The 24,026-nt window shown below is 33.5% G+C and overlaps 2 protein-coding genes across 3 annotated transcripts; both read left to right on the top strand.

Annotated features, from left to right (window-relative positions):
• Nucleotides 1–82: 82 nt before the first annotated feature.
• LOC125870998 (uncharacterized) lies at nt 83–3,794 on the top strand. 2 transcript variants are annotated; one of them, XM_049551566.1, is made up of 5 exons: nt 83–477; nt 1,866–2,034; nt 2,907–2,939; nt 3,058–3,152; nt 3,439–3,794. In XM_049551566.1, the coding sequence occupies exons 1-5, from the start codon at nt 88–90 to the stop codon at nt 3,658–3,660; spliced, it is 909 nt and encodes a 302-aa protein (XP_049407523.1). In that variant the 5' UTR covers nt 83–87; the 3' UTR covers nt 3,661–3,794. The 2 variants fall into 2 exon arrangements, with proteins under 2 accessions (XP_049407523.1, XP_049407524.1); XM_049551567.1 differs by lacking the exon at nt 2,907–2,939 and having other exon boundaries at nt 106–477.
• A 6,704-nt stretch (nt 3,795–10,498) lies between these two features.
• On the top strand, nt 10,499–15,544 carry LOC125871002 (protein trichome birefringence-like 34). Its single transcript, XM_049551570.1, has 5 exons — nt 10,499–10,930; nt 11,594–11,774; nt 13,155–13,351; nt 14,002–14,160; nt 14,981–15,544. Exons 1-5 carry the CDS (start codon nt 10,521–10,523, stop codon nt 15,330–15,332), a joined length of 1,299 nt encoding a protein of 432 aa, XP_049407527.1. The 5' UTR covers nt 10,499–10,520; the 3' UTR covers nt 15,333–15,544.
• Nucleotides 15,545–24,026: the final 8,482 nt, after the last annotated feature.

Genomic DNA, 24,026 nt, shown 5'->3' with positions numbered 1-24,026 from the left:
AACTGCCTGCGAGCTGTAGAAATACCAAAATTGGAGCATAGGGTGTTTTGGTAAATTAACTTAATACATCCATGAATTATGACAGGGATGAATTTTCAGCCGTCCATTTATATTCTTGTAAAAGATAACATAACCAGAAGCGTGCAATCAATAACGCATATGGATTTTGCATCTGTTCTATCTCGAAATCCAGTTAACAATTTTCATTTTCCTCAAAACCTAAGAGAGTTAACTTCAAGATTTGTTTGTAGAATTGGGTATGGAAGCTTCGTGATACCTAGACGAATGTCCTTCTCGAATAGTGCAGGTAGCTATTATAGGAAGAAGAGGAAAAAATACAAACATATATTGGTTAAGGCAAGTCGAAAAGAGTCTCCTTATGAAGTTTTAGGGGTATCTTCATCAGCGACCGCCGATGAAATCAAAAAGGCCTATCGCAAACTTGCTCTCAAGTATCATCCTGATGTTAACAAAGAGGTAAAACCTTTGAATTTTAGTCATTTCTGTGGCATGATTTGTTATTCTTATCATAGGGAAGCGCTCTCTCTGTTTCTGTTTGTGTTGTGCCTTTCGTCGTCTTAAGTACTCCTGCAGGTTGATCTTGTTTGAAAATTAATATGGAGTAATACCTTCGAGGCAGTCCGTTTCTGATGCTAAAAAGTAAAAATCCTCATTTCAGATTGTTGTCAAAGAAAATTTAACCAGAGTAAACTGCTGTTACTATTCTGTATCTGTTGAACATAAATGCAATGAAGTAAAGATAGGTACAATGTGCAGCAATTGAGGCATATTCATGAAAAAGAAATACATATCTGGATTCAGTTAAAATCCGCAATTAACAGAATTCGTGGATTGTGCCTGAAAGTCGAACTTTAGAAACTCTCTACACTGCTTTGCAAGTGATGTTTGTGTATTCTCAAAGAGTGAAAAGAGAGAAATTTGTACATAGACTGGTACATAATTTTGTGGTTGCTCAGCTTGTTATCGTGTGTCACTGAACTATTCTCTGATTGATAAAATCTTTAATTTGCATAGGCTTAAAGCAATGCTTCTATGTGATCAAATTCCGGTCCCTCTATGCTATATATTATCACACAAATATTTGCAGAAGTGATGATGGCTAAAATGTCTAAAGTTGTTAAGATGTGTTGGTATGTGACTTAACACTGTTTACTGTTTGAAACAAGAAAAGAAGAAAGGTGGTGATGATTAGGGATCAGGGTCTTGAATGTGGATTTCTCTCGGTTTCTATACTAGTGGTTGTCTTTGTGTATGTCCTTTTTCCAGTTTTTGGCAGTTAAGGGTTGAAGAAGTGTAGTTACTTATTCACTGCTTTATTTTGTTCTACAAGTTAACTTTTATCCCTTTTGGGGCGAGGCTGAGTTTTGCTGCGTACTTCGGGCTGGTAGTGTTATCTCATCTCTTGACCTCGTGACAGTTCATATAATGAAGAAAGCTATGGCCTTCAACCTTGGAATCACCAAATTGTCGTACAAAAGATGACATTTGTCATTGTTGCTTACAGCTGTAGTGATTCATCAGTTGTAAAGTCCGATGCTTGCTTTGTATCCCACTTGTCCACTCAGGACCAAGTAATAACAGAATATGTTAATCTAGCAACAGAAATTTCATATATAGTGCAACACAATTTATTTTACTTGAAATCAAGGCATCATATGTTAAATTACCTTTTCTCTTTACACTTTGTTTGCATAATCCTTGTTGGCGACAGGAAAGAAAAAAGAAAAACAGATTGCCTCTAGTTAAAACGGGGATAGGAACTAAAACTTTTCTTCCTTTTGAGTGAACAAAACCTTTTTTTATTTAAGTGCTTCTCCAGATTTGTTTGATTTCTTTCTGTATAGCACAATGCTCAAGAAAAGTTTATGAGGATTAAGCATGCATACAACACACTATTGAACTCCAAAACCAGGAAGAGATATGATTCAAGAAGTGACACCTCAAGTTATTCATATTATAGTGGAGCAGAACAAAATAGAAGTGCTGCAGATGAAGAAGATTTTTATAGCTTTGGTAAAACATCTTTGCTAATTTGATATTTGCTGCTGACTTGTTCTTTCATTTTGTTAGTATGCGTGATTGCTTATGTCCAGACAAATAAAAAAAAATAGTTTTCTACAAATAGTCCGCAAAGCCTCATACTAAAGCAAAAGTGGTTTTACCTGGCCATCTCGAAGTCAGGAGATGGTTCAAAATCTCTATCAATTCTGTCCTCAAAAAGTACTAGATAACTCTTATCAGAATTATAACGTGAATGGTTAAAGCATCTATCATCCATCAATTAATGAACTAGAGTGTGTAATCTGATATGCCTCCAGTTTCTTGATTGAATTGTAAACTTTACGAACGATAGCATTTAGGTTGGACTTCTGGGGGATACATTTGCTGATTTTATAGGCACCAGCTCAAAAAGTAGAACGAATATCTTACTTTATGAGGATTGAGGTCTAACTTTTACCATGACATTTAGCTCTTCAGGCTTCCCCCACTCCCCAGACTTCTATAGACAAACAGCACGGGTGACGGGGGATTGTGGATGTCAAATCCACCACAGAACCTGAATCATGTAATAGAGTTGGATGTTTGAACCCAATGTTGAATATTGTTTGTGATACCTCAAAATAGTTACATGGCACCAATATCTTTGAATGTAGCATTACTTCCACACACAACATCCAAGTATAAGGCCAGTAATTTAAGTGTTCAAGAGGTTTCACCTACGATATTCATGCTAAGAAACTGTATGTTTGTACTAAACAAAAAGAATGCTCAAAACTAAAAACAAAAACCAAAAGCAAGAAAATAAAACAGAAATATACGTTAATCTATGCAGTAAGGCATTTTTTTTGCTTTACATTCTTATGTTTAACCCCTTCATGCTGCAGGTAGCTTTTTCAAGGATGCTCAAATAACCATAGGTAGATTGTAGTTAAAGATACAGTATCCATTATCGTCAACTGTCCTAGGACATTTTTCATATATAGCTTGTCTTGCAGTTGAGAGAGTCATGTGCTCAAGTCTAATTTCTTTCTGCAGCGGACTTCTTTAAGGATCTCCAAGAAGAATTTCAGAATTGGGAGTCAAATGTTGCTTCCACGGGAAAACCAAAGAGTTTGTGGGAAGAATTGGCGGTATGAATTTGATAAATTCAACTTATGAGAAAGAAAAACACAATTGACAAATGTAGAACTGATAAATTTATATTTCATCTTTTCTCCTTTTGATCATTTGCCTCTTACCACCCTCTAGGTATTAACCTTTATTTTCCCTAAAAGGTGTCTCTAGCTTATTTACCCTTGGGTTTGAGCAAGATTCCTTGGATGAATATCATTTAAATATTAGAGTTGGAATAAATTGTGGTACTTTTACTTTGCACGCGATAGAGAGAATTAGAGTTTACAATTTGACTGTTGACAGGAAATTGGAGAAGACTTTGTTGAGTTTTTAGAGAAGGAGCTTAATATAACCGATGCAGAGGTAGAATTCGAAAACAACAACGAGAGACCCCAGAAGGGCAATGCACAATCTGGAACTAGTAATGAAAAACAAAAGAGAACAGATAGAGATAACAGTATTGAAGAAAATATTGATGAGATTGAAGCAGCCCTTGCCCAATTGAAAAAGGAGTTAGGACTATGATGGCATTGAATCGATGCTCGCAAAGAAATATTGAACAACATCTTTTTGGTTGTGCCTGGCTGCAACAAAAATGGTTCACCTACTTTAAACATGTACCAACTGAAAATCACAAAGGGCTTGCTTTATTTTCCTTGTGATTGACATTTTCTAGAATAGCCACGGAGAACTGTCTGCTGCATCTTTTGATGTCTTAGAAATAACTAGTATAGTTAATGCTCAGACGAACACAATGATTTTGGTGGTTCACATGCGGGGTTTAATAGCAAACAGGAAGATACTTCTTACTAATTCCTGTACAATGGGATGATAATTTTTCATCGGTATAATACTCCTTAAACTACTACCATATGATGGTCATGGCGCGATCAGGTTTCTGCATAGTTCAGTTTTGTGTTGGTTATTTGGACGATGGTTATCTCAAGCGCTCTCACCTAGAAAATACATGAAAAAATGGTCAATCCTTATTTAAGTGTTCCATATTTTTCTGGCAACAATTAGTAAGACAAAAAGGCGAAAAATTGGACTTATTTATATTAAAAATAAGAAAAAATTACGTAAATAGGCAAACATGTGATATTATTTACCATACACAACTATAGTTTGAAAGAATTACAACTTATAGTTATAGTTAGGATTTTGTCGCTATTTTCTCTCCCTCGCCTCTCTCCTCTTTCTTTGTTCTCCCGATTGCATCTCTCCTCTCCTCTCTCTCTTCCACAAAGGCTAAAGAAGAAAGTTGAGGATGGTAAGTTTTTGAATTCAGCACATGTTTGTTTCCTTGAGTTTATCAAAAGTAACTATTATCCGATCCTTAATTTTTGCACACTTATCTTTAGTCTAGTGTATCTCATGTCATTTTGTCAATCATCAAAATTACATAGAACCAAACACATTTGAAATAGGAAAAGAAATTACAATAGCAAAAATTAGTCGCAGAAAGAAATCGTCACTAATTAATTATTTTTTTAATCATTATTATCATATTGTGAGGGTTATAATATAGCCCAACATAATTTTTTGAAAAAAACTAATATCATATTGTGGGGTTTATAAATCCCAACAATATATTTATTTATTTTTACATTAATAATATCATATTTTAGGGGTTATAAATTGTGTCACCAATAATCTCTCAAAATCTCCAAAAATTCAAATTTCATTTTGTGTCGATCGTTGTAGAGGTATTGAAAAAACCATTGTAATAATGCTCATGGTATTGCTAATTGTAGCATTTTAAAAACCGCTGCAATTTTAATTTGTGGATGTTTGAAACATCCACAAATTAGATGTTTTCTTGAGCAGATATTATTTTGAAGTGACAGAGTAACTACTGCATTTGAGATTTGACCCAACACCTACATAGTAGAAGATTTATGCCATTTTGAAACAAAAGATATTGTCAATATTCGTGAAAACATATCAACTGTTTGTTGCTTGTCAAAGAATAAAAGTGCGACAATACTTAGTGCTGCAAGATTGATATGTTCTTGTTGACTCGGTCCATTTGAGGGTTGCGCTCCCAACATGATTTTTCTCCATATCCAAGCTCTAACCTGAGATCTCTAGTTAAGGGTGGAGCAGTTCCATCACTGCACCACGACTCACGTTGGTAGATTGATATATTGTTTATTAACTCTTTTTTAACACGTTATTTGTTCCTCTTTTCCCTAGCCAAACATAATGTGGAATACATATCCTTTCATCGAGCCACATAAATGGACTATTTGTATTCCTTTGGTTTTCGCTTTCGTTTTAATTTGTTTGTGTTACTTTTTTTCTTAGTCCATTTTAAAAAGAATGTTTTTTTTTCTTTTATGGTAACTAGTAACTCTTTAATTCTAATTTTTCACATTACATGTTTAAAATTATAAGATTAAATGACTTTTTGGTACATTCCTCTATATATATATTAGTTTAGGACCACACACAATCCAAATATTGTTCTCTTTATTTTTTTGAATTCAGTGTCAAATCAAAATCAAAAAGATAAATTGAAATAAATAAAGTATTATCTTAGATGTTTATGTTTCTGATTGAATTGAACAAAAACAGCTTCCAAGGTATTCTCAAGTTACAGGTTAATCTCAAATATAGTTACCAAACTTTATTCACTAAAAATAAAGTAATGAATTAAATGTTTGAATGTTATGCCTCAATACCAACAAAGCCAACTAGCAGAATCAATTTGATAATTGGTGAAATATTGTTGTAGCTTTAAGAAATAGAAATGGAGGCAATCAAAAAGACTTTTTAGGAACAAGTCCATGCAATACGATAAAGGACCTTGAGAGAAGGAAATAAAAGTCAGGCATAATATGCTACGTAACAATAAAGCATATAATGTTTTATGTCCACATATTTTAATTTAAAAGAAAAGAACTCGTATTATATAAGAGATCTGACATATCTAATTGAACGTATTAAGTTTAATTCATTAACAATAAAACCACTAATATCTAAGTTTTACTTCCTATATTAGTAAAGTCACTAAACCTTTCCTACTATAATGACAAAACTCATCATCAAGATAAGTTTACTATTATGATGTTAAAGCTGTGTGACTTTTATCATTATAGTGAATACGATTCATTTCATTTCAAGTGACAATATGACTTTATCTTTACAGCTATAAAATTAAATTACTTTTGAAATGGATAATGGGTTGTAAGTTGTAAATTGTAATAGTTCAATTACTATAGTTTAACCAAAAATAGTTTAATGATTTTATTATCATAGCGGTAAATGGTAATATAGGTGATATTAACCTCAAACTATATCCGGATAAATTTCAAAAAACAACTTATTTTATAGTTGTAATACGATAAAGGACTTTGAGAGAAGGAAATAAAAGTCAGGCATAATATGCTACGTAACAATAAAGCATATAATGTTTTATGTCCACATATTTTAATTTAAAAGTAAAGAACTCGTGTTATATAAGAGATCTGACATATCTAATTAAACGTATTAAGTTTAATTCATTAACAATAAAACCACTAATATCTGAGTTTTACTTCCTATATAAGTAAAGTCACTAAACCTTACCTACTATAATGACAAAATTCATCATCAAGATAAGCTTACTGTAATGATGTTAAAGCTGTGTGACTTTCATCATTATAGTGAATACGATTCATTTCATTTCAAGTGACAATGTGACTTTATCTTTACAGCTATAAAATTAAATTACTTTTGAAATGGATAATGGGTTGTAAGTTGTAAATTGTAATAGTTCAATTACTATAGTTTAACCAAAAATAGTTTAATACTTTTATTATCATAGCGGTACATGGTAATATAAGTGATATTAACTTCAAATTATATCCGGATAAATTTCAAAAAACAACTTATTTTAAAAAATAGTTTCATAAGTGGTTTTTTTTTTTTTAAAAAAAATACTTTTGTTGAGAAGTAGTTTGTGTTTGATTAATTATTTTGAAAAATTTTGAACAATAATTAATGCTTGATCAAGCTTTCAAAAAGTATTCTTTGGAAAATTTTCTCAAAAATATTTTTCAAATAGCTTTAATACTCCGAAAAAAATACTTATTTTCTCTTTAAAAATTGGCCAAATACCTTATTTATTGATTTTAAAAAAAATACTTTTGGCCTCCTAAACATGTGTTTATGTGCATGTATATACCCTGATAAGTTAAAACTGGTTCATCAAAGACATGATCCCTCTTATACTACTTCCTCCATCCATTTTTATTAGTCATGTTGCGTTTTTCGAAAGTTAATTTAACTAATTTTCAAAGTTAAATTAGATTACATTAATTCGATATTTTAAACAAAAAAATTTAGATATTCAAAATTTATACGAAAAATATTATAAATTGCAATTTTTTGCATATCAATATAATGAAAAAATACATCTTAAAATGTTAGTCAGTTTTTATAGTTTGACTCTAAAAAGGGAAACTATGACAATTAAAAGTGAACGGAGGTAGTATATATTACATTTAATTTTAAACTTAAGTAATCCTAAATTGAAGAATGGGAAAAAAGAATTAGGTGAAAACGGAGAGAGAGACCTTGATCTCGAATTTAATTACAATAATTAGGTGCAACTCCTTTCTAGACGCTAGAGGTAAATTAATTAATTATTTCAATAACTGCCCATTTTTTTGTTAAAAATGTTAAACTATAATTTACAAACATATACTCCCTATGTTCCTAATTACTTGTCCACTTTTTCTTTTTTAGTTGTCCCTAATTACTTGTCCATTTTGACAAATCAAGAAATGACAATTTTTTTTCCTATCATACCCTCAATTAATTACTTTGAAAAATGTAGAACTTCTTGAAAATCTTAGGTTTTTAATTTATCCACTTCATAATTAATAGGGGTAAAATGATAAACTCACTATATCACTTATTATTTTCTTAATAGGTATGTCAATTCAAAAGTGGACAAGTAATTAGAAACAAAGAGAGTATATTTTATTGAAAGGACAATTAAAGAAAAAAAAAAGCAGATGTTAGATAATTGACCCCTTACACATGATTTATGAGCTTCATTAATTATTTTTATATATACACATATAGGTACTTTCCATGTACGGTAGACAGTTACTCATATATTTGTATATTCCTTTTTGTAGAGATCGAAGGGTATAGTGATGGAATAGGGGTAGGGTAATACTGCTTCGTTTCTAAATACTTGTCATTGTTATTAAAAATATATTTTTTATTTTAGAAACATAGAAACAATTAAGTATATGTCTAAGTGGCGTAAAAATAAAAAATGTGACAAGTATTTAAGAACGGAAGAGAGGGAGTAATAAAGAAAATTAATTATGGTCAAAGGGAGCCTTCATGTCATCACTAATCTGGATTTAGAGATATTAACTACTCCTTACCTAATATGCCATCCAAATCGTTCATTCATTAACAATCAATAATAGAATCATGGTAGACCATTCTAATTTGGTTTTCTATACCTAAAACAGCCCTCTAATTTTGGCACTAATTTTCATGTCATCTTCCAATGATTATTTTAATTAGAACAATATTACAAATCATACTTTACCTTATCTTAAACCAAAAAGAGTAAGTGTATTACTTCCCCTACCTCCCACCCAACTAGGCGTCTATCACCTTTGAAGTAAAAATAAGAGTTTTATTATGTCTAACATGTAAAAAAGATATGTAACATTATCTTTATTTTATCGGTAAAAACAACTTATAAAAGGAGCTAGCTAGCCCAAAAGTAAACCAACCTTTTGGACTGCTACGTAAAATATCATTAGATTTCAAAGTAGAATTATCTAATTCAAATTTTTTTGACACAATTGTGTACATTTAGTAGCACGATCACTTAACTGATGCCATCGAGTTTCAGTAGCTAAAGAGTAACCAAAAACATACTCAAATATGCAATTATAATTTTTTTTAAAAACATAATGAATTATGATTTAAATTCAATTGAATTCATCAGTTGGTTGAGAGTGAGAATTAGAAAGAACGCCACGAGGGAAAATGGAGTAAAATATTACTATTAGGGTAAAATTTGAAAAAGAATAATATAGTACTCAAAGTAAAAAAGAAGTAAAAATAGGGTTCTGAGTTTTTTCAAATTTCAAAAACAACTTCAAGCTATATTTAAAATTCTTATGTTCAATTTTCAAATATATATTTTTTTTAAAAAAACTAATGAATATTGACTCGATTGAAAAAATGATGAACCAATCTTTACATCGAAGCATTCGCTATTAAAGAACTTCTTCTTTTTCATATTTAACGATGCCACATTTCAAGTTTTAAGATTACTTTTCGTTGCTATGATGAAACTTCCTAAATAAGGGACCAAATAACAAACAATATTCTATATATGGAAATAAAATGATATTCCAGTAATCTAAAAATAGAAAGAAATCTCTACTGCTTTGAACTTTAGGATATTCTTTCTTTTCTCTTTTTGGATAAACTTGAGGATTTGCTACTCATAATGCATATAATTGTACACCCGTAACTGTTGAGCTAATCACTTGGTTTGATTAGGAGGACACAACCTGATTAGCCGAGTTGAAATTTAAAGTTTGTGGGTTCAAAAAATTATTTCTTTCAACTTATTGGATTTTAAATTAATAATGGTTCATATTTAATGAATTTCTTCTAAAAATTCAAAATTTGAACAAAAGTTATTCAATTTGATCGAATCCATAGTCACCTCACTAGCTTTGCCCCCGAACCTTGATCACCCTTTTTTGTTTTATAAACACTACTTTTTTTATTATTATTATTCTCTTCGTCTCAATTTATGTGGCACCTTTTAGATTTCTTCGACATTCAAACAAGTCTATCTTTGATTGTAAATTTTAAAAATATTTTAAATTGACAATCGTTGTGACTTATACTATTTTTTACATAGTTTCCGAATATATAAATTTTGTTTCAAAAAATTAAAGATTTCATGCTTGAAATTACGATCAAAACAAGACTATTTGACTCTCGAAAAGTGAAAATCGTTATATAAATGGAGAGAGATGGTGTATTATTTTTGTTGTTTTATGCCCACTATTATGAATTCCATATCCTAATTTTCTTGAAATTGTGAATTTTTAATCTAATAAATAATTAATTAGATGGGCAATATAGTAAATTTGGCAAAAGCATGACTTTGAAGTAACTTGACCATCTTGTTTTAGCTGAACTACCAAGAATGTAGTTCCACTTACTCCATATCCCATATTGTTTATAACATTTAACAAACCTTGAAAGTCCTTTCTCACCAAACGCACTAATCCTAAAAAAATAAATAATTTACTATATATCATATAAAAACCACCAATAAACATACATATATAGACTCCTCCATCACAATGATATTGAAGAACAAAAAATTAGTATAACTTCATATGGCTAAAAGTCACCAATTACTAGTTTCTGTTCCATCAACATCAAGTGCTCCCATTTGGGATATCAAATGTAGTTTTCATTCCCTTATTGTTGTTTTAATCGTCTCCCTCGTAGCCGGAGTAGTTTACTTGACTGGTGAGAGTGGCAAATTATTGTTTGAAGATAATAGTAATAGTAATAGTAATTCAAGTATGGGAAAGGAAAATGAGGAGTCCTTAACGTATTCTTCTTCAAATAATAAGTGTAATTTGTTTTCTGGGAAGTGGGTTTTTGATAACGAGTCGTATCCACTATACAAAGAACAAGATTGTAAGTTCATGTCTGATCAATTAGCTTGTCAAAAGTTTGGAAGAAAAGACTTGAATTACCAACATTGGAGGTGGCAACCTCATCAATGTGATATTCCAAGGTTTTTTTTTTTCCCTTTATGTTTCAATTATTATGTTATGCATGATAAAAAAAGACTTTTTTTTACATGTTAGTATTATATAATTTGCCTATGCGAGTTTGACATAGTATAACATGTATGTAAGATAAATAAAGGAGGGTTATGATAGGTTGACAAGTCGGAACAAAATTATTACAGGTAACATGTCTTATTATCCATGTTACTATTCACTCTCTTTATGGTTATGATAGTTAATGTATAGGGATTGACAGTGTACAAGTTTTTATACATATTTTTAGGGTATAAAAGCAATTAAAATAGTTGATAAATAGGGAAAACACATGGGAGTGGCACTAAGATTGTAACTATGACTTCTATAAAAGAGTTTAGCTATAGTTTTGTTCTTATGTTTAGTTTTGTCTCATTGAAATATATATGCAAGTGACCATGATGTGTATTCTTTTTGGGATTTTTTCACAAAATAGCCAATCAGATTCATGGTTTACTTTTCTTAATAGTATACGTGAATTATGTACTGATTATACATATATTATACATTTGTCGGCTATTTTTAGTTTAAATGGTTGGGTGAGCAACTATTTATATAGGTTAATTCTTCTTCTTTGTTATTTTTGGATATAGTATATTTGAGCTTTGGGTGGAATGTTTTTGGTGTTAAAAAAGGTTCAACGCGACAACATTATTGGAGAAATTGAGGAATAAAAGACTTGTGTTCGTGGGAGATTCTCTTAACAGAGGCCAATGGGTTTCAATGGTTTGCTTGATAGATACAGCAGTTCATGATTCTTCCCTTAAATCAATGCATTACCGATACAATACTTCATTGATCATTTTCCAAGTCAAAGTAAGTCAAAACAATTACATTTCATTATTCTCTAATTCTTAACTACAAAACAACTGCCCAAATTTGCAACTTTGACTTGACACATGATTAAAAAAAAGGAAAATATTTGAAATTTGTGATCTAAAACAAATCTTAGATATTTGTGTGATCAGAAATCATTTTATTAAATGTAAAAGAAATTTTTTAAAGTTGGATTGTCTTTAATTATTAAAAATGTGACATTTTTTTTCGAAACACACTAAAAATAAAATAAAAATGCATCACATAAATTGAGACAAAAAGAATTAATTATATTTCATATATTTTTGGTAGTTGATCAATAGCATCCTTTTTGCTGTCAGGAGTCAACATCCTAGTCCACCAAGGGATAAAAGTAGAAATTTATTAGCCAATTACATAAATAATCTTAATGTTTAGCCCAAAAAAGAAACAAGATTAAGACTTAATTCGTTTGTCCTATAAATTTTTTGTGTCATATGTTAAACTATTTATGGTCTTAACAATTCTGTTAGAGCAATATATGTTTAACCTTAATTTTTCAAAGTTTAGGATATAAAAAGCTTACTGATTAAATTAGGATGGAAGTCCAATCATAGAGTTCGAGAAGACAAAGATAGTTTCTAATAGTCAGATGTCATAGTTGGCTTAGCTTTGCTGCAAAGTAAACTTGGAATATTGTCTTAATTTGAGGTACAATTATCTAATCAACAACTGTTTTATGCGTGGTTATCAATCTAAGTTTTGGTAATATTTTAATTCTAACTTTTCATATTACATGTTTAAAATCACAAGATTAAAAATATTTTTGTACATTATACATATCTTTATTTTGAAATTGCAAGATTCAATTCTTCTTTTATTTTATAAAATTCTTGTCGGATCATAACTGGATAAACAAATTAAAATCGCTGAGATAAAAATAATTTCTTACACTACTGGAACATAGAAAAGACAACTAAATGACGAGGCTGACAAAATGGTTTTAAAATGACATGAGTTGGATATCTGACTTTTGAAAAATGTATATCCAGATGAATAATAAGTACAGTATTATTTTATGAGAGTCTCAGATTATTTTTCTTTTTAGCTTGACTATTATTGAAATTATGAATAATGTGAATATTTATATTATTTGTTGATCATTATTCCATTTTTTTAATCTATATTTAAATTAAAAGAGACAAGTCAAATATTTTATCCATTTTTATTGAACTTATTTTCAACTCGTTCATATTCAATCCAACACCCCATTTGCAAGTCCTATTAAGGTGACCATCCACAATTAGAAAAATTAAGCAAACATAAAACTAGCTAAATAAAATAATGCAAAATATATTGATCATAATGTAAAAATCTTTAACATTTGTAATGGAAATGCAGGATTATAATGCAACAATAGAATTCTACTGGGAGCCATTGTTGGTGGAATCAAACTCAGATGACCCAGTGCACCATCGTCTCCCTGAGAGAATTGTTAGAGCCAATTCCATTGAAAAACATGGTAGTCGTTGGACTAATGCTGATTTTATTGTCTTCAATACTTACCTTTGGTGGAGACGCCCCCATATCAAAGTCTTGTGAGTATAATATATATACTAGTATTATTCAAAACTTATACCAACCATTATATATTGATAATAATGGTACGCAGCTGACTAGAGTTATGCATGTATATGAAGGAGTAGTACTTATGAGGAAATTTATGTGGAGTATTATTGTATGCAAAGTTTAGTTATTTATGTATCAGTTATTTCAACTTCTATTCTGCATAAAGTTATATATTGGTTCTCTCGCTAAAAGGCTTGCTTTCTTACAAAAAAGTTTTCTTTATTAAGAAACCTTTAAGAAGCTAAGCTCCTTCAGGGTGTTCATCCACTTGACTGTAAGGAGAGGGGCGACAGGAGAGGGCTTGCTTATTAGCCTACTTTGCCAAGAGGTGACAAAAGCGTAACGACCTTAGCCCAAACTTAATTAAACTTATACATATTAGATTATTAGTTATGAAAGTTTTTAAAGCGCAAACCAAAATACCATACTAAATTTTATACATAGTCCTTATAACCATCTATCAAATATGATATTAGTTTCACATGATCTTATACAAGTATAATATTTCTCTTAGACAACTACCAAATGACCCCTAAATGTAATTTTATATATCATCAAGTTATGTGTTGTAAAAATTTGATGCCATTTTATAATTATGTATTACTATTATTCATCTTAGGTGGGGTTCATTTGAGAGGTCAGATGGAATTTACAAAGAAGTAAAAATGTTACGGAGCTACGAAATGGCTTTAAAGGCTTGGGCTGATTGGTTGGAAATTCATGTCAATCGCACCAAAACCCAATTGTTCTTCATGAGCATGTCACCAGTTCATGAAAGGTAATCTCGAAACACTATTAGTTTTACTTTTTCTATCGAGTGAAAGATAATTAGTTACAAATGTCAAGTATGAAACCACAAATTGTATGGTTTTGTATTGGCTTGATTGTTATACGGTCACTCAACTAATATTTATTATCTCAGAAAGTTTGTTTTCTTCTTGATTTCAGTTTTCTATAACAATTAAAAAAAATGACTTTCGAAAATATTAACTATTTAATTGAGTAACCATTTGAGAAATTTGTGTCTAAGAATGTTTAAGTGAGACTTGTGGTCCTCATTTAAAAATTAAGTTAGTTTTAAAAAATTAACTAAACTATTCTTACTAACATTTTCTTAACTCTTTATGGAAAACTATCTCTTACTTTAAAGGAACCACCACCTTTAAGTTATTTCAAAAGTACTATTCTCCCACTTTCAGTTTGTATGTCCTACGTTCCTTTAGTCTGGTTCAAAAGAATATCTCTTTTTATGTTTGACAACTCTTCAATATTACTTTTCCATATAATATTTTTATGACCATAAGATTAAAATAATATTTTTATACATTCTATATATTTTAAGTTTATGATCATAAGGTTTAAACGTCTTCTTTACTTTCTTAAACTTCGATTCAAGTCAAAATTTGACAAACAAATTGAAACATGTGAAGTATAAGCTTAAAGGTATAGTATCTTATTATATCTATATTATAAGCTGGTTTGACTGACTTATAAACTTATTGAAACACCCTCACTCATAGATCAAAGGGTCGTTCATTATCCCCACCAACGTTGAATCAACAACACAAGTCCTTTAATTTCTTTATATCAATCAACAGGGCTGAAGAATGGGGTAAAGCAAAAGGGGAAAATTGTTATAGTGAAAAGGAAATAATACAAGAAGAGGGATACCAAGGAAATGGATCAGATCCAAAGATGATGAAAATAGTTGAATCAACTATGGATGAACTCAAACATAGAGGATTAAATGTTCATTTACTCAACATAACACAACTATCAGAGTATAGAAAAGAAGGCCACCCTTCTATCTATAGAAAACAATGGGATTCTCTTACTGAAGAACAAATTGCAAATCCAAGTAGTTATGCTGATTGTATACATTGGTGTCTTCCTGGAGTACCTGATGTTTGGAATGAGCTTCTTTTTGCATATATGTTTAATAACTACTAAGAGTTGAAAGAAATTTTGGATTTTGTAAAGTTTTTTTTCTTTATTTAGACTATAGTCCCATATGACATGAATATGGACCAAACCGTTTGCATGTGGGACTGGTTTTTCTTTTGTTTTATTCTCTTTGTGATTTTGTTGAAATCCAAAATTGTAAGTGGTATATTTGGCAATTGTATATAAGTAACAAATTGACAATTGCTATAAGATTTTAATTTTCGACTTTTGTTAAGAAATTAATTTGTTTAGATTAAGAAAATGATGTAATCTTCATTTATTTAGGTTATAATTTGAATTTTATGGTCGACTTCTATGTTATATACTTCATATTTAACTCTTTTATTCTGTTTGATTGATTTTTCCAAAATTTAGTGGATTTAATTAAGAAAGAGGAAAAAATATCAGTCTCCATAAGATAAAATTTTCCAGTATCAACAGAGGAGATAGACTTGGACCAGTTAGAATTATACATTTAAACTGTAGTAACTTTATTTTATTGCTTTAATCATTGAATAAATCCTAGTTTTAGTTGGTTAACTAGTTACAAGGTACAGGGAATTCCAGTAGCTAGTTTCATGGTACAGAGAATGAGGATGTGTTTGAGTTTAATTCTAAATTGTTATGGGAGATTGCATAAGTTGGGTATTGTGCACCAACATGAAGTAGAGTTTGTTACTCAGCTACAAGGTGATGCTAAGCAGTGGTGGCCTCCGATGACTTGGGCACTGTTTCATGGACTGTTTCTAGAGAAATATGTACCCCGTGCTCAGGGGCGGCTGAGAAAGGTTAAAAAAAAGTCATTGGCCTTAGGCCCCTAATTTTAGGGGCCCCATTTTTTAGTTAATTAGGTAGGATTAAACTAAAAAAAAAAAAAAATAGAACTAAGACAATAAATGCAAACAACATTAATGAAATGATAGATATGACAATTACATTTTACCTTTTCAATAAAAAGTTGTGTACTTTTTTTTTTTAATGTACAAGTTATCTTTTTTTTTTTTACCTTGTTCTTTTTTTAATTTTAATTTTATATATTCTATCCTCCTCTCTTCCTATCTTCTATTTTTTCTATCTCTTTTATTCAAAATTTAAGAATTTACTTGTTCTATTGATAACCCGCAGCCGCTACAACCTCTGTCACAGTCTTTGCCCTTCGGGTGAGCACTCTGTGCGCATTGGGTAAATCCCCCACTGTGTAATAGCCTGCAAACCATATAGGAGATGTAAACCGCACTAGGCAAGCCCTATGCGACAGACTCGACTCATAAGGCATTGAGGGGGGATCGATCCCGGGTCATCCGTGTGGATAACCACCCTCCAAACCAACTGAGCCATCCGAAGGACGATAGTTTATATTTTAAATTTTTAATCTTTAATTTTTTTTTAAGGCCTCTAATTTGATTTTGGTCTTAGGCCACCAACGGGTTTGAGCCGCCCCTGCCCGTGCTCTCAGGGATAGCACAAAGGGTGAGTTTCTAGTCCTTAAACATGGTAGCATGTCTGTTGCATCCTACGAGGCTAAATTCCATGCATTATCTCGCTATGCTACCCAACTATTGGGCACTGGGGAGGAGAGGATTCGTCTGTTTGTTAAAGGCCTGAAGACTAAGTTACAAGTTATATCTATTCACATGAAATATGTAGGGAAGAGTTTTAATGAGGTGACTGATTATGTAAAGAAAATGGAGGGGTCGGGTAGGTTGGGCAAACTAAGGTATTAGTTAAGAAGTTTAAGACTATAGGTAACTTCAGTGGTCTTACTATAGAGATCTTGATCAGCAGATTTATTCGGCTCATCCTATTCAGTCAGTCTTTCCAGCTTCTACAAGTGGTCCTTCAGGGGTTTTCAGCTTCTAGAGGTCATGAAGTTTCTTATTCTTCCACCAGCAGTCCCTCTTATGACCGAGGATGCTTCCATTATGGTGATCTGGGTCATTTTAAGAGGGAATGCCCTCTCAGACATGCATGTAATCAGATGCAACAGCAAATTAAGGGTGTAGTTCCAACAAGTGGAGGTGACAATGGAAGGGGACGTGATACGTCCAAACTTACACTTCAATTAAGAAGTATAAACGGTCGAAGTCAATTTATAAAATTCAACGTGAGTTGAGGTCAATCCCACAGAGAACTTCTTTACAGAAATGATTACATTGTCGCGTTTACCCAAATGTTGTTATTATTTCCTAAAGAAAACAATTACGGAATGTAAATTGGGTTTAGTTGTAAAGTTCTAGTAACTAAGATTGTTAAACAAGATCCGAGTTAACAATTAACAGAGTACTGATTCTAAGGTTGTTTCGATAAATAAATAAAACTAGGGTTGTGTTTCCCATGATATTACATCCATTGTTCATCCGTAGCTGCGCTTTAGGCATTGTAGGCTTTGCAATTTATAGGCGAGTTGACTATATCCAACATTTCTCAGTCTAGTTAGATAATTTTCACTCAATTCCTCTTGGTCTTGGAGTGTTAACAAATTCCACCCTCACATACAATGATGTTAAAGTTCTCTTCTCTCGAACTCAACCTTTAGATTAACTCTGCTTTTTCCCATTTATCTCTTTTCTCTCGAACAATCAATAGACACAGGCTGACTCTAATATGTGCACTCATTGGAACAAATGAATACTGAAAGTCGAGTTAAATATTGCAAATATAATTCACCTTCTACTCATTTTACGAATTCACAATTAGATTTCTATCATAGTTCCCACAACCCCAGTTGTGGTGTTTAGCCACTCATGACTTCCACTAAATGAACAAAGATTAGTAATGAAAACATTAAGAAAATTTACTTACGAAAATCTGCAAATTCATTGAACGAATGATATTCAAAAAATCAAAATCCAACTTCCGAGATCGATTCAATGTTAATCAATAAAAACCAAAGTCAAAAGTATTCAAAACTAAGTCGCTCGTTCCAGATATGATGAGATAAAAACTAAAAATGACCTAATTTATTTAAATAAAGTGTCTAAAAAGAATCCTACTCGAAGTAGGATTGAACTGTCAGGCAACTTCACGGGCAATATGACGGACCGTCAAGGGCTTCACGATCTGTGAAGTCTGCCATGATCTATACTTGGCCCAAACAAAATGTGAGTCTTCAATGCCCGTATACCGGATCTTCTTCACGATCACCACCACAGACTGTGATGAGGACCACGAACCCATGAGGCCTTCCGTGGTCTTCACTTGGTCAACACTAGACTGCATATTTTCACGACCTAAACCATGGATCCACTCCACGATCACAACCATGGATCATGACAACGACCACGGTCCGTATAGGTGCCCGTGGTCTTTACTTGGCCAATTCAATCTTCATCTTTTTGATACCTATTCACTGGATCAGCTTCACAAGCACTTTTACGCATTGTTGTGAGGACCATGATCCGTGAGGTCGTCCATGGTCTTTACTTGGTATTGCCACAATTGATCTTCTCAAAGTCTGCTCACTGGAAAGGTATTCACGACCAACTTCACGATCAGTAGTGAAGACCACGGTCCGTGAACCCATCTGTGGTCTTTACTTGTTTCAATTCACTTTCACTACATTTTCTTCTTTTCTTTCCTCTTTCATGTCCACATGTTTTACCTATACAAACACTACCAAACACATCATATCCACATAAATACACTCGATTCTAGTGTTAATCCTTAGTTTTCAAGCATCAAATGTGCCAAGATTTCGCGGCACATCAACACCCTCAACTTAGAACCATTACTTGTCCTCAAGTGATGAGAAAAACAACACATTTAGCAGTCAAACATTCAAAATCTTTTTGAAACTGTGCAGCAACCATCTCAAACACAATTTGTATCCAAAACAATCATTCTAACATGCAAGGATCAATATATGACATCTCATTACTCACAGTCGACCACGCTTATTCCTGTGTATAATCAACTAACACAATCTAACTATCAAATGCAATCACTCTGTCCTCACACCAAAAAAGTCCCTCACTCATGATAATTGGGACTAAGTTCTACGCTCACACTCTCAAAGAACTTCTAACACTAACAACAAAAGACCATAGACTTGCCCTTTCTTTCTACGCTCTATCTTTCAAACAACCAGAATATGATTACTCTAGGACTTTATCGGTTTGTAACATAGGCTCAGACTAGGGAATGTATATTTGGGTTTGTGAGTGACTAGTACCTTGGTTCTCCAAAGTTTCGTTCGCACACAACTCTTTCTGAGCAATTTCCTTTTTTTCTTCATTTCAATACATCCCAGAAGCCATTATTTCTTTTTAGGCTAAAGTATTCATTAGCCCCCTGAACTTGAAGATTTTTATTCGGTGTACACCTAAACTATATTTCGTTTTAATTACCCCCCTGAACTTGTTTATTCCTCCATCACGTACAGTTTTATTGTCCACCTGGCGTAGAAATTGACAACACACTCTACTAGGCGTGTGAGGAAGTGATTTTTTGCCATATCATAAAGCTGCAACGGTAAAAAAACGTAAAATCTCCATTTTTCTTTAATATTTGGCATATTTTAAACAAAAAATAGGGCAAAATGTAAATGAAAAGTAAAGGAAACAAAGATTAACACTTACTTGGTAAGAATTTCAGACAAATTTGAAATTTTAATTGACCAACTTTACGTCTAGAAAAACCCAAATCCAGAAGGAGTTCCACGAAATCAGCCCTTATTCAAAAATAACTTTTAAAAAATGACTGATTTCTCGCAACAGAATTAACGAACTGAAAACATTTCTAATACCGGCAGCAGCTCCCGCTAAAGCAATTGTAGCAGCTTCTGCGCCGATTCATTTTACACCTTCTAATCTTACATAATAATAAAGAAAGTTAGCTCTTTATTTGTTTATCTCGTTCTTCTTTCTTTTCTTCGATTTTAGATGGTAAAAAAGAGAATGGAATTTCCGATTTTGTACCCTTTTGATATTTATTTTTTGCCATATTAATTTATCTAGGTGACTGTTATTTATCCAGGTGGAAATCCACATCACCACTTTTGCCAGTTATCGTGCGTGTAGTCACAATAGGAGCAGGTGGACAAAAATGGTGTACGTGATGAGGAATAAACAAGTTCGGGGGGGGGGTAATTAAAACGGAATATAATTTAGGTATACACCGAATAAAAAGCTTCAAGTTCAGGGGGGATAATGAATACTTTAGCCTTTTTTTTATTGCACATCTTGTGCTTTCAGCTAACTGAGTGAACCTTTTTTTTCACTTTTCCTTTCTGCTCGGGTTGTAATCACCCTCACCTTAGGATTTTGGCTTGAGTTGTGTCATTTTATCTTCGGAGACCCAAGGATATGATATTTAATGGGTAAGAACAAAATTGGTTTTCACGCACAAATCAGGTTCAAGTGATATGTTTTTTATTTGGTTGTTTTATTTTTGGCTTTTCAATGGCTTAGCAAAAATGGCCTACTAATCCTTTCCTATCCAGTTATCCTCAAATTTTAGCAAGACTACTCGAGCAAGTTCTAGTTTCTGCTCCTAGCGTTAGACTTCAAGCAACACTTACACACACATGACACATGACTACATTTTCAGTTTCTTGGTTCACCAATTTATTCTTCAGACTAGCAATGGTCAACATGTAAGTACTTAAGATGTCATCTAAAGATCCTAACAATCAAATTTCAGATCAAGGTCATCATTTCAAACAGACTAGCTGCTGCTTAACCCAACACACAAAAACTTTACAAAAACTCCACAAACACTTCACAACACAAAAACATTTTATCAAATAAACACAGAGTCAACCTCCATTCATTCTACCAGCTAAAATGGTAGGTTGCTCACCACCCTTTCCCCAAACAAAAGGACTTTGCCCTCAAAGTCAATAAAGCAAAATAATACAGGGCTGTGAGGAAGGGTCATACCTATAGCGCACTAGGCGCTGGTAGTCGGGTCAGCGTCGACACCCTTATCAATGGGTGCACTCTCAGAATCCAGCTCTGGATCAGACTGCTATCACTAACCGGGACATGCACTCCGCTACCAGAAGCGCCAGCTAATATCACATCTCGCTGTTGTTGCGCAAGTGCTTCTTCTTCTCTTGCCTTTTTCTTTGAAGCCTTGCGGGCTTTCTTTTGTTGTCTTCTTTCTTCTTTGGATAAGTCAGTTGGCAGCTCCTCAACAGTCACTCCAGTTTTATGCTTTCTCTTTCCGGATTTATGTTTAGGCACCTCACCTCTGAAGTCATCAACTGTTTGAGTGTTAGGGCGTTCAGTGAATAAGCTCAGCAAGGACTCCGGGACCACTAGAGGAGGCATAATGATTGGCTTCTCCACCAACTTAGCAATTTTAGCTTTCATTTCAACTAACTTTTATCTTCAACTCCTCCGCATTTACTGAACCGACAACTTGTAACTGATTTTGGACATGGACCTCTAGGCCGTCCATCATATCCTTGAGTACTGCCAATTCTCTTCGCATCTCATCTTTAATTATCTTCTCTGCAGCTAACACATCCCGCTGAACTATATGGGGTAGTTTGACCACAATATGATCCATTATGGTTTGAGTTTGCCTCTGATCTGCAACCAACCTTTCAAATATAGCAGTAGGGATAGTAACAAAAGTACATGTAACCTGTAAGGTTGGAGCTGATGATGGTGGTATCCCTACAGATGGTTACGATAATTCACCTTGTTCTGGACCTCGATCAGCATGTGGAATGTCGATGGATACATGGGGTACACCAGCTAATGTTCCCACCGCTACAGATTTTGCACCGAATAGATGATTTGCAACATCTTTAATTTTGGATACCATGGTGACCCGATTTGCCTCAATCCATCTGTCTACTAACCTATTCAGAAGAATGTTGGCTTGTAGACATAGTTTCCCTATCAGATAGGGAAATAGTAACCCATCTTTCTCATTTAATGCTCTGTCCCATATTTATATGGCGATGATACGACCTACATTGACTAGGTAACCAGCCATGAAGCATGCCACCAGTGATGCAAAGGCTGGCGACAAAGTGTTATCATTTCCTGTGGGTCTCAGCTGTGCATGAACAATGGCCCACCATACCTTAGTCGGGAATGACAGTGACGCTTTAGTGATCAGCATCTATGCATCTGCCACCTATGGTGCATTTTTCCCCACAGAAGCAATCAATCCCGCAATCCACCGTATGATCCGTTCTCTTGACGTTAGGTCTGCCATTTTAGTCTCACTCGTCACATCATGCTGTTTGCCTTCAAAAAGGCCAACTAAAATTGGTGTTGTAAACTCCGGCCCATGTAGCATTCTGTAGATGGTGGCTTCAGAAATATCCACCGATCTGCCTCGAACCACTATAGAGTTGAGAGGTCCCCATGTACTGGCAAAAGTCTTTTGCCCCGCTTAGTAGTTTTCGTATCTACAACAAAGTTCATTAATGTGGTTGCATAAGAAGCATAAAATTCACATGTAAGGTGGCGGGAGAATTTCCCAGGTGAATTTGTCATCCATCCCAAATTGGTGTATCTGGAATATTCTGTAAATATCTAGGAAAGCTTGAATATCCACTTCTATTACCCTAGTCTCAAGTGTGACTGCTCTATCCTTAAAGTTCCCCGACTTGGTTTAGATTCCATTCTTGAAGAAATCTTCAGACCTGTTCACAGTCCACATAGATTAGAAACTACTAATGAGTTGTTGTCACACCACATGATCGAATTCATGGAGATGAACATATTGGACCATCGTATCATCTGATGTAACATCATTATCCTCTTCTTCGGCACCCTGCCTCTTCCGGTGCTCCAGTGTCAGCTCCTGTTCTTACTGGAGGTGAGGGTACAAATATGTCCTCCTTAGGGCCGCTAACAGACTCCTCCTTGCTACCTGAGCCTCTCCCAGAACCGCTACCAGATCCTTCTCCGCTACCAATTTGCTACCCAATTCCTCACCGCTTTCGGAACTACCACCTTCTTTTTCAGACTGGAAGGAGTGTTATGGAGAATGGCTCTCGCTGTATGGGATCTAGTAGTTTGAGGTGGGTGGTCTTCGATAGTAGTGTTTATCTGGACCTCAGAACTACTAGACTCTGTAGCGTTAGCACTTTCCGATTGAGAAGACGTGGGTGAGGAATATGGGGGCCGTGGACTTTCTACGGGGAGCCATAGTGCCTTAAAAATACAAAAATCAATTAGTATGCAAATCAGTAAAATGATACACCATCGGGTACTCAGACTTTCCCTGTGTAATTACAGCGTGACTCCTTGCCTTAAGAAAGACGTCACCCAATCTATCATTAGGAAGGGCCACAAAATGGAAATGCAAAAACAGAAAATAAAAGTATAGAAATAGAAAATTAAAGTTTTTTTTGTGCGGGAAAGAAGGCAGGCCGTAGTGGGTACCACGGTCCGTGAAGACCCTCGTGAACATAAGTTAACTTATTGAATGTGTGGGACAATGTACTGGAATGGATCACGAACTTCACGGTCCGTGGAGTGAACCACAGTCCATAAAGATCATCGTGATCCTCTTTAGTGTAACCCCTCTTTTGCTAAGTGTGGTCCACGAGGGGTTTCACGACCCGTGGTTGGCCCCTCGGTCCGTGAAGCCCATCGTGGACTTAAACTTAGCAGTTCTCCAGTGACCTTTTTCTCCCACAATCAACATATGCTCAAATTCAACCATGTCCGTCACACAATCAAAACATTACGAGACAACGTATCACATGTACTCCCTAACTTACGAACACTT

The sequence above is a fragment of the Solanum stenotomum genome, chromosome 7 (genome assembly GCF_019186545.1).
Source record: "Solanum stenotomum isolate F172 chromosome 7, ASM1918654v1, whole genome shotgun sequence".
Taxonomy (NCBI): domain Eukaryota; kingdom Viridiplantae; phylum Streptophyta; class Magnoliopsida; order Solanales; family Solanaceae; genus Solanum; species Solanum stenotomum.
Note: the sequence above shows the minus strand (reverse complement) of the source record. Positions and strands in the feature narration are given on the sequence as shown.

Excerpts from the sequence above, each read along its gene's own strand:
- LOC125870998 (XM_049551566.1), top strand. The coding sequence starts at position 88 with ATGAATTTTCAGCCGTCCATTTATATTCTTGTAAAAGATAACATAACC. Across the intron at positions 2,940-3,057 it reads GGATGCTCAAATAACCATAG|CGGACTTCTTTAAGGATCTC; the intron begins GTAGATTGTAGT and ends TTCTTTCTGCAG. Across the intron at positions 3,153-3,438 it reads GTTTGTGGGAAGAATTGGCG|GAAATTGGAGAAGACTTTGT; the intron begins GTATGAATTTGA and ends GACTGTTGACAG.
- LOC125871002 (XM_049551570.1), top strand. The coding sequence starts at position 10,521 with ATGGCTAAAAGTCACCAATTACTAGTTTCTGTTCCATCAACATCAAGT. Across the intron at positions 10,931-11,593 it reads CATCAATGTGATATTCCAAG|GTTCAACGCGACAACATTAT; the intron begins GTTTTTTTTTTT and ends GTGTTAAAAAAG. Across the intron at positions 13,352-14,001 it reads CGCCCCCATATCAAAGTCTT|GTGGGGTTCATTTGAGAGGT; the intron begins GTGAGTATAATA and ends TATTCATCTTAG.